The sequence below is a fragment of the Coffea arabica genome, chromosome 3e (genome assembly GCF_036785885.1).
Source record: "Coffea arabica cultivar ET-39 chromosome 3e, Coffea Arabica ET-39 HiFi, whole genome shotgun sequence".
In the NCBI taxonomy this organism is placed as follows: Eukaryota; Viridiplantae; Streptophyta; class Magnoliopsida; order Gentianales; family Rubiaceae; genus Coffea; species Coffea arabica.
Genome location: NC_092315.1, coordinates 42588515 through 42599111, shown reverse-complemented (window position 1 = coordinate 42599111; position 10597 = coordinate 42588515). Strand labels below are relative to the sequence as shown.

Sequence of the window (10597 nt, the reverse complement as noted above, 5' to 3'; positions counted from 1 at the left end):
CTTTAAAATTAATGGAAATTAATGGGCGGATTGGGCGGGTTGTTGGGTTTTGGACTTTTCTGCCAGTTCTACTTTCATTTGTAAAGTCTATGAGAATATGGGGAAACTTATGCTTCGAACAGATTTTTTTTTCAGCTCATGGTAGAAACCAAAAAATTGGGCAGCATAATAAGCCCTCGAGTAGTAAATGTTAGTTTTTATATTGGTATCGTTTCCTATACGCTACCAAAATTTTACCAATTAATTCATATAGTATGCAATAAGAACTCTAAAGGAAAAAAAAAGGACTATGCATTTTATTTAGGATTCTATATTTATCAACTGGATAAAATTTGATCATTTGAGTTCTTTTCACTGCAACAGTGATCAAATTTTACATGTGCAATACTTTGCATGATACGGTAAAGATCGTGCTTTAATTGTAAAGCTTACACCCTTTAAAATGTTTTTTTTAAGCCAAATGAAAAGTATGTGTAGTAGGGCAGCCCGTGGATCTAGAATGGTACAAATATCATCTGTGTTCTGACTCAAATACGAGACTGAAGTAGGACTACAACATAGTTAGTCGTCATTAACATCAGATGTATACAGACAACATCAAGTTATCTTTTTTGCACGCATTATATTTGTGACTTGTGACTTGTACTCACAATTGTTGATATCAATTGGCCAAATTTTTTCTTTTCCACAATTCCCATTCCGAATGCCAAGAAAGAAGGTTGCTACAATTTGACAGTGACAAAGTCAATAGATTAATTGAAAGTCAAGCACTAATATTGCTTTTTATATCCATTCCCTTCAGTGCTCAACTTCAAGATTCCAACAGTAGCAGTTCTCCATACTTCACACAAGCTGATCACTTTTCCAGTTCTCTATGCTATAAATATCCTTCTTACTCAAACAATTTCTGTCCACATCCTTTTCTCCTTCTTCAAGTACAGAAATGAAGAATTTTCTAATCATCATTTTCTCCATTGCAGTTCTTGTAGGGTCCTTTTCCCAGCTGATTTCAAGCCAAAACTGTGACTGTGAACCAGATTTATGCTGCAGCCAGTGGGGCTATTGTGGCACCAGCGACGACTATTGTGGCAAAGGCTGCCAGTCCGGCCCTTGCACCGCTGCATCAGATGGCGGTAATAATGGTGTTTCAGTTGCTGATGTTGTGACAGACGCTTTCTTGAGCGGGACTTCTGATCAAGCTGCTTCAAGCTGTGCTGGAAAAGGGTTCTATACTGCATCGGCATTTCTTGAAGCTCTGAATTCGTATTCTGAGTTTGGAACAGTTGGTTCAGTTGATGATTCTAAAAGGGAGATTGCTGCCTTCATTGCTCATGTGACTCATGAGACTGGACGTAAGCTTTGAACAACTCCACCAAGGAGATTTAGTTTTTTTTGAAATTTTTAGTAACTTTTCTAAGTCTGAGATCCTATTTACTAAATCTTTGTACAGTTCTACATAGGATGTTGCCCTGTGCACTGTTGTCCAAGAACTTTCTTTAAAGATAACGACATTAATATGAAATACTTACTATTGTCAAATAAGTTAAAATGACCTACCTAAAAAAAAAAAGAAATTTATCATGAGGGGTGTGTCTCTTATAACTGGGCAGAGGGGTTATTGTTTTCCTTTTTTTTTCTACTTTGTTGTATTGGTTATTTATTTAGTCTGTGATTACTTATAACTTTACAATTTCTTTATAACATACGGTCCCTTCTTAATTATTGATGACATTGTTTTGGGGTTGTTCTTGATTGATTATTATAACTGACTATATATTCTGATTTTAAATAATCAATTTTTTTTTATGTTCTCATTTATTTTTGTATTTAGATTATATTTTTTTTAATAGTAAAAATATCTAAAATCCATGATGTATCAATGAGTGGCTTTCATGTATGCAATTGAATACAGTGATAATTGATACAGACTTCTCTATATTGCGCAGATTTGTGCTACATAGAAGAGATAGACGGCCCCTCCAAAGATTACTGTGATGAGAGCAACACTCAGTACCCATGTGTGCCAGGCAAGGGATATTACGGCAGGGGTCCATTACAAATATCATGGAACTTTAACTATGGACCAGCAGGTGAAAGCATAGGGTTCGATGGACTAAATGAACCTGAAACTGTGGCCACAGATAATGTTATTTCATTCAAAACTGCCTTGTGGTTCTGGATGAACAATTGTCATGATCTTATCATTTCTGGTCAGGGTTTTGGGGCTACAATTCGTGCCGTTAACGGACAGCTTGAATGCGATGGTGCAAATCCGGACGCTGTTAGTGCTCGTGTTGAGTATTATACTGAATATTGTGACCAGTTGGGTGTTGATCCCGGTGATAATCTCAGGTGCTAGGGTACTTGTAAGAGTTTCGAAACTAATAAAAAATAGCAGAAGTTGAGTACCTTTGTAGTTCTTTGACAGCAGAACGGAAAACTGATTTCAACTCAACTTCTTGGAGTATCTGCAATTATTAAATTCCATTTTTGATCCCTTATCATGTTTGACTTTCTTGTTTCATTTTCAACACATTCTTTGTCAATGATTTGGTGATCACATCTTTCATTTATGGGTTTTTTTAACGGGTGCTAATAAGGCACTAGCTAACATATTTAACGTTCATCTAATCTATCATGTATATACATCTATTAACAATTATTAACCTTTCTTGCATTTATATACTTTTCTTATTTAATTTTATCTACTCTCTCTTGTATTTATTTATTTTTTCTAATTAATTTTACATTTCCAAAAACATGACACCGGACATATATTTTAATCACGCTCTATGGACACCTGTTAGACAGATCCTTCATTTATTATTATTCTTCTTCATATTTTCATATGCTATTGGCAAAATTTAGTTGTGCAGAACTCGGTTTATGCCTTTCTTTCACCAAAATGCCCATAATACATCTGTATACACTGGGGGAGACAGTCAATGAGATGAAGATAAACAATTTTCACGAGTAAAGTTTGAGAGAAAATAGGGAAGAAAATTTGAGGACACTTTAAAGTTAATCTTTTACAATAAATAAACAAAATTTGTGAGAAAACAATGAAGTGCCTTGAAGGTTGCCGTAATTTGGCCTCAAATCCTGGTTCCTCAAAATTATATATTGGGAAAATCGTTCAAAATGTCTCTCACATTTTACAAGATGACTTTTTTTATCCCTCACTTTTAAAAGTGTAATTTTACGTCCCTTACAAATTCATATTGACCAAATTTGGTCCCTACCTAGGTTTCCGACTAGTTTTTTGTCGGAATCCACCACGTGACTTGCATGTGATCATTTTGTAAGGGCAAAATTGTCAAATCAAATTTTTAAATAATCTGATTCATAGTCCCTCATATTTCACAAGATGAATTATTTCGTTCCTCATATTTTAAAAAATGAATTTTTCTATCCCTCACATTTTTCAAAATGAATTTTTCATCTCTCATTGATCATGTGTACGAATAACTTTTTTTCTATAAACCCACGTGTATGTCTATTTGATTTTATTTGAACATTATGAATAACATGTAATTTATCTCTATTGGATTTCATCTAAGCATGCTAATCTTGGTTATACATATGTAATTCAATAGATATATATGGGGGTTTAAAACTAATAATTTTGTTTGAAACCCATGTATATATTTATATGATTTCACCATTTGAACCTATTCAATATTTGTGGCCTTTCTTTTTTAGTAATAAATTATTTATTGACTTTTTTTTTTCTTTATTCTTCTTTTCTCATTCATGCTGAAAAATTACTGGAAAAACCTCGTGAATATCCTTGGATTGACTCGGGGGTTTCTTACGTTTAAGAAAAATTGCAGGAAGATTTGCGTTTTGCCGCCCTGACACTCATAGCTAGGGTTTTTGCCGGCGAGGGCTGTTCGTCCATGGCAGCCCTCCAGCCCCCTGCTGGGGGGCCTCCTTCTTCTTCCTCGCCCCCAACCTTCACTCGGAAATCGTTTGCGGACCTTTTCTCCGATAACTCATCCACGCCGCAGCTTTCTATCCAAACATCCTTTACCACCCACAAGGGAGAACCAGCGGTTCTTTTTTCGCCAGATTCCCTGGAGAGACTTGCTGTCCCATATCGCTTTGCGTTGGTGGGGAAATTCTCAAGAGGCAGGCCTAAGTTGGAGGAGATTCGGCGTTTCCTCCTCAAGCTTGATTTGCGTGAAACAGTCCCGGTGGGTTTGCTTGATAGCCGCCATGTACTCTTTCAATTCCAGAATGAAGCAGATTTTCACAGATTTTGGTCCAGGGGGTTGTGGTACGTCCATAGCATCCCAATGAGAGTCTTTAAATGGTCGCCAGCTTTTCATGTTGATCGTGAACCTTCGGTGGTTCCGGTGTGGTTCCAATTGCCCAAATTGCCTCTGCATTTTTTCCATGAAGAAGCTCTGTTCCAAATCGCAGGCTTGGTGGGCGTTCCTTTACTGGTCGACGCCGCTACCATGGCTGTCTCGAGACCGAATGTGGCTAGGTTCTGCATTGAGGTGGACCTAATGAAGCCTCTACCTCCTCGGGTTTGGATTAGGAATGGTGGCCATGAAGGGTTCTGGCAAGAGCTGCGGCCAGAAAATTTGCCCAGCTATTGTTTACACTGCTATCGCCAGGGCCATCGGGTGGATGCGTGTCACGTTCTACAGCCAGCCTTGAGGCCTGCAAAGAGGGTGCGGGATTCTCCTTCGGCCCAGGCTTTTGGGGGAGCAGCGGATAAGGCCGCGACGCAGAAGGCTCCTGGTGGGGAGGAGCTAGACCCTAGTGCGGCTGGGCTAGGGGCAGAGCCTCCTGTCGCAAAGGGAACGCCCCTTGTGCTCAATTCGTTGGGCTCGCATCATGAGCTGCTACTACCGGGTGGGGCGTCTCCATCCTGTGCTGAGGTTGGGCAGGGTGATGCCCAGGTCAGGCCCCCTCCTGGGGGGTGTGCCCGCGACAAGTTTACAACGGATGCGGCAGCATCTGAGGATGAGGTTGTCTTCTTAGAGGCGCCGCCGAGACAGCAGGAAACCAAGGATCCCCAGGAGGCTGCGCGGTTTGTGCCTTTCTCGTTGCCTCTTGCTGATGTTACGGCTGGGAGGGAGGATGGTGAAACCAATGGGGTTCCAGTAGTGGAGGATGGGAGTTGGGCGCCAGAAGTGACGGATGGATGCCTGGTTATGCGCTCGGCATCTCTACATGCGGTTCATAGCCAGCAAGGAGGTGAGGGAGCAGGGGTGGCAGGCCACCAAGGAGAGCTGGAGTCGCTGGTTGGTGTTGCAATTCAGAACGCGGTTGCAGCAGACTTGGAGCGAATTGCAGACCTGGTGGTTAGCGAACAAAGCAGTGAGGAGGGGGGCGAGGGGCCTCGTATTGAAGTGGTTCTTGTGGAGGGAGAGGTGGATGGTGCTGTAGGCCGAACAGTTGCCGGGAATTTGTCCCCGAGAGGGACAAAGGGGGCGTTGGATACGGACGCCATGGTGCTCTCCTCAGAGCCTCCGTTGCGAGTGAGGGCTGGGGGTGATGGGTCTGATGCAACTCCCGGACAGCAGCGGGAGAAGGCCAGGTCAGACATCGTGCCCATGCATGGGGCACCGCCAGGCTTTGCTGTGCAGGGTGGGGGTGATGTTGCGGCAAACCAGGAGACTGATTTGGGTGAGGTGATGCCTGTTGCTGTTCAGGTTGGTGACGACTCGGCTCAGCAACATGGGACGCAAGAGGTTATGCTGGAGGTGGAGCAGGGGATGGTGCGTGGTGAGGAAGTGCCTAGCAGTGCAGTAGTGCAGGAAGTTTTTGTGACTGACGAACCTGATGTAGAGGTCCGCACGGCAGCAGGGAATATATCTCCAAGAGGAGTAGGATTGGCAGATGAAAGGCTTCACGTGGCCCAGCTAGTGGAGCACCCCTTTCAAGTAGTTGATGATACTTTTCAGATGGCCAAGACTAGAGCTAAAGGGCTGCGGGCCAAATTTCCTTCGGATAGGGAGCTCCGATCAACGGTAAGATCACATGAGCCGTGTCCATCTCTTTCTGATGATTAATACATTATTTTGGAATGTAAGGGGTCTTGCTAAGGCCTCTCATTTTAGGAGATTAAAACATATGGTAGTTTCAAATAAGCTTCAATTACTTGTGGTATGTGAATCTCATGTTCACGTGTCTCGTGCTGAGAAGTTTCGTATTAGATTAGGATTTGATTGTGTTCGAACTCATTCGTCGGGGTTGTTGTGGGTGTTCTATAACCTACCTATTGTTTGTTCTGTGGCGACTGAGGGGGATCAATTTTTATCACTGGAAATTTGTCATCCTCAATTGCCAGCTCCACTTACTGTTACTGCTGTTCATGCTGCCTCTACGGGGGAGGAAATGAGGGTTCTTTGGGACGGGTTGTTGCATTGTCAGCCGCATCAGAAGCCTTGGATTGTTGTTGGAGATTTCAATGTGGTCGTTGAACCGTGGGAAAAAAGAGGGGGAGGCCTTTTAGGGTGGCGGAGGCTAGAGATTTTGTTGATTTTATGGGCTCTGCGGGTTTGTTTGATGGGAGTTGATAAGTGAATATTTAACGTACATTTTGTATGAATTTGGCATTAATTTTTGGTATGTTCTGAGAAGATTAAGCCATATTTGAACTCTTTTGGTGATAATTGCTTAAATATTGATTAAGGTTTCAAAAAATTGATAAATGAGTGAATTAATGCGTTAATCTTGTGAATTTGTGAAGGTAATTGATGTATGAAATTCATGCACAAGTTCAAAGAAATGTAAGGGTCATCCAGAGGACAAAGTACACAAGAAATTAGGAGCAAAAATGTAGAAAAAAGAGAAGAAGTGAAAAACTGGAAATTGGTCAACACGGATCCGAGCTCGGATCCGTGTGCACAAGATGGATCCGAACCCTCGTCTGTACTTCTGGCGGAGAGCATCCGAGGTCAGGACGATCCGACCTCGGATCCATTACGAAATCCCTCGGATCCTGAAGATCCGAGCTCGGATCCATTTTCACTCTTCGGATCCGAGGCTCGGATCTGTCTCTCTCCTCAGCAAGTGCAACAGCCGTTTTTCTTTACCTTTTTCACAACTTTCCAGCTATTTTGAGGGACAGAAATCGGTGGCACATGCTTCTGCAACAAAAGAAAAGACCAAATGAGTATGGACAAAAGGAAATATCATATCTTTGACTTCTTTTTACAAAATCTGAGTGGAGGAAATTATGAAGTGAGAGGAATGGAATTTCTTCCACCTTTTATGCAGAAACACAGAGGAGAAGCAGAGGATGACCATACGTAGCTAGTTTTTCATTTTGTAACAAGTTTCTCTCTAGTTAGGAGTCTTGGAGAAGCAATTTTGTCTTTGGAGTTTTTCACTTGTAATCAGATTGTGCAAGAGCATAGCAGGAATTAGAGAGCTTCACCTTCAGTTGGCTAAGCTTTCTTTCATCTTTCTTATACTTGTACTGTATGATGTTTTGCAGCAATAAACTTGTGATTCTGATTGTTGAATCATACATGAGTAGCTAACTTTCTTCATCTAGGGAGTAGATGAAACTTATGGCTAAATAGTATAAATTGAATGTGATTTACACTTGTTATATCTTGTATTAACTTGTCTACTTGTGTAGCTGTGATTACTTGCTATTGATTGATCACCAATAGTTTGGTTATAGTTGTTATTGTTCAATGAGAATTGGTAATAACAATGGAAACACATGAGTAGAGCTTGAGTTGTATGTTCATGAAAATAAAGATACACTTAGGTGGATTACTTAGCATTTCATGAAATAAAACAGAGTAGTAGTAGTATTTCACCATGAAAATAGGGAAATCTATATTGCTTTAGGCCATTTCATCATGAAAATGAGTCTTGGAAACTTTGGAAATGAATCTGTGGTTAAACAAGAATAATAGCAAGAAGTAAATCCATTCATTTGTATTGTTTATGCCATAAGTGGAATCTACATCCCTAGAATCTTCCTTAAGTGAAATTTCTCTATTTGCATTCAGCATTTGTTAAACTAGATTTGTATATCAGATTTGTAGATTACAGCATTAGATTTTCTCTGCTCAAATTAATTGTTAGTCTAAATAATAGAGAAAATAAGGGCTTAGTAATTGTTTGAATTGCTCCTCGTGGGATCGACCCGATATACATCTTGTACTACAATTGCGACCTGTATACTTGCAGTCCAACGGGTGTAAAATCGGAATTAAACTTGCATTGATACAAAATATCCCGTCAGGAGTTTCTCAGGGTCGAACTTTACTTGGTGTAATAACCGCCACGGTAGAGCGAGGATTTGGAAGCGGCTGGATCGTATCTTACTGAATGAGGCATGTATGGATTTACATTTATCTGTCACGGTTGATCATTTGGCGCGACATCCTTCGGATCACGCCCCGTTGCTCATGGCGGTATCTACCCGGTTGGATAGCAAACCTCGGTGTTTTAGGTTCATTAACGCCTGGGCTGACCATGAGGAATTCTTGGGGGTGGTGAAGCAGTCTTGGGAGCAGGAGTGTGAGGGACCCCCGTTACACGTCCTTTGTTCAAAGTTACAACGTTTAAGGAGGAGTATTCAAGCGTGGAATAAAGAGAGAGTTGGGAATTTCTCTGACAATGTTAGGAAGGCGGAGGCGGAAGTGGCTAGATTGGACCAATGTATGTTAGGAGGGGGTTCTGAGAATGATCAACTGCAGTTACATCAGGCCCAGGCTCGGCTTAGTCGTGCGTTGGCCATGGAGGAGGCCCTATGGAAGCAAAGGTCTAGAGTCAAATGGTTGCAGTTGGGGGATAGGAACACCAGATTTTTCTACTCGGTGGTGAAGCAACGGCATATGCAAGCAGTGATTCATGGGGTAACATGATGCCAATCAAGAGTGGGTGACTGAGGACGCGCGTATCGAGGCTGAAGCAATCAAGTACTTCTAGTCTCTTTTTTCGATGGAGGAGGCTCTAGCAAACTCAGAGGTACATGGGGGTCATCCCAAAATTATTGTCGGAGGATGACAATGAGCAGTTGCAGAATATTCCATCCTTTGAGGAAGTGCGGGAAGTGGTCTTTGCGATGGACGGGGATAGTGCCGCCGGTCCGGATGGGTTCACTGGTAAATTCTTTACCTCCTCCTGGGATATAATTGGCAGAGATGTGTATAGAGCGGTGCAAAGTTTTTTCTGTGGAGAGAAGCTTCCACGACGGGTTACTGCTACCTCCATAGTTCTATTGGCCAAGGTAGCACGTCCAAAGTGTTTTTCTGAGTTTCGCCCGATCAGTTTGTGTAACTTTGTGAACAAGATTTTTTCTAAGATTCTAGCGGCTCGACTTGTGCTTATCCTTCCCAAGATAATTTCTGCGAATCAAAGTGGTTTCGTTCGGGGGCGGTTAATTTCGGATAATTATCTGCTAGCTCAGGAACTGATTTCTAGTATGGGTAGCAAAGTAAGGGGAGGGAATGTGGCATTGAAGTTGGACATGATGAAAGCTTATGACCGGGTAGTATGGCCTTTTTTGATCAATGTGCTTAGGGCTTTTGGGTTTGGAGAGCAGTGGATTGATATGGTTTGGCGGCTCATTTCGAATGTCTGGTTTTCAGTGGTTGTCAATGGGGCTTTGTTTGGCTTCTTTAAGTCAGCCCGGGGGCTACGCCAAGGGGATCCGCTCTCCCCTGCTTTGTTTATCATTGGAGCCGAGGTGTTGTCGAGGTCACTAAATAGTTTGCCATGCTTCCGAGGGTTTCAGGGGTTTTCCGTTCCAAGGGGTTGCCCTCTAGTGACTCACTTAGGATATGCGGATGATGTGCTTGTTTTCTCCAGTGCAACTGCGAGGTCCTTAAAGTTAGTGAAGCGGGTTTTGACAACCTATGAGGCAGTTTCTAGGCAACGGATCAATGCGGGGAAAAGTTGTTTCTTGGTGCACCCAAAGGTATGCCTATCCAGGAAGATGGCCATTCAGAGGTTAACTGGTTTCATGTATAAGTCTTTCCCGATTAAATATCTAGGGTTCCCCCTTTATTGCGGGCGCCGGAAGAAAGAGTATTTTGGGGGTTTGTGTCAAGCAGTCCTTCTTCGTATTCAGTCCTGGCAGAACAGGGTGTTGTCTCAGGGAGGGAAGATAGTGCTGTTGAAACATGTCCTTTCATCTATGCCGATTCATCTGTTAATGGCGGCTTCTCCTCCCAAAGCTATTTTCCTAGAGCTCGAGGGCATGTTTGCTAATTTCCTTTGGGGAGCTTCAGAGGGGGGTCCCAAGTATCATTGGATTCGCTGGCAGGACCTGTGTGTGTCACAAGAAGAAGGGGGGGTTGGCCTGCGCCAATTGGAAGATGTCTACAAAGCTTTCTCTATCAAGTTGTGGTGGAATCTTCGGGCACACACATCCTTGTGGGCTGATTTCATGCAAGCTAAGTTTTTTCGGGCGGTGCACCCGAATCTGGTGTTTGATGCCAAAGGTTCAGAGGTGTGGAGACGGATGGTGAAGGTGCGGAATATTGCTGAAAGGCACATAGGATGGATTGTTCGTTCCGGGAGTTCTAATTTTTGGTTCGACAATTGGCTTGGTTCAGGAGGTTTGTCAGACCGGTTGGATAGCGTATCCGACCATAAGATTGTGGATTTT

At 42.5% G+C, this 10597-nt stretch overlaps 2 protein-coding genes across 2 annotated transcripts; both read left to right on the top strand.

Moving 5' to 3' along the window:
• Positions 1 to 840: 840 nt before the first annotated feature.
• LOC113736854 (endochitinase EP3-like) lies at positions 841 to 2501 on the top strand. Its single transcript, XM_027264029.2, has 2 exons — positions 841 to 1352; positions 1947 to 2501. Exons 1-2 carry the CDS (start codon positions 944 to 946, stop codon positions 2357 to 2359), a joined length of 822 nt encoding a protein of 273 aa, XP_027119830.1. The 5' UTR covers positions 841 to 943; the 3' UTR covers positions 2360 to 2501.
• Positions 2502 to 8390: 5889 nt separating this feature from the next.
• LOC140038527 (uncharacterized) lies at positions 8391 to 8849 on the top strand. The gene has a single exon (XM_072083908.1). The coding sequence runs from the start codon at positions 8391 to 8393 to the stop codon at positions 8847 to 8849; it is 459 nt and encodes a 152-aa protein (XP_071940009.1).
• The last annotated feature ends 1748 nt before the right edge of the window (positions 8850 to 10597 follow it).

Coding starts and splice junctions, on each gene's coding strand:
- LOC140038527 (XM_072083908.1), top strand. CDS start 8,391: ATGGCGGTATCTACCCGGTTGGATAGCAAACCTCGGTGTTTTAGGTTC.
- LOC113736854 (XM_027264029.2), top strand. CDS start 944: ATGAAGAATTTTCTAATCATCATTTTCTCCATTGCAGTTCTTGTAGGG. Junction 1,353..1,946: donor TGTGACTCATGAGACTGGAC/GTAAGCTTTGAA, acceptor TATATTGCGCAG/ATTTGTGCTACATAGAAGAG.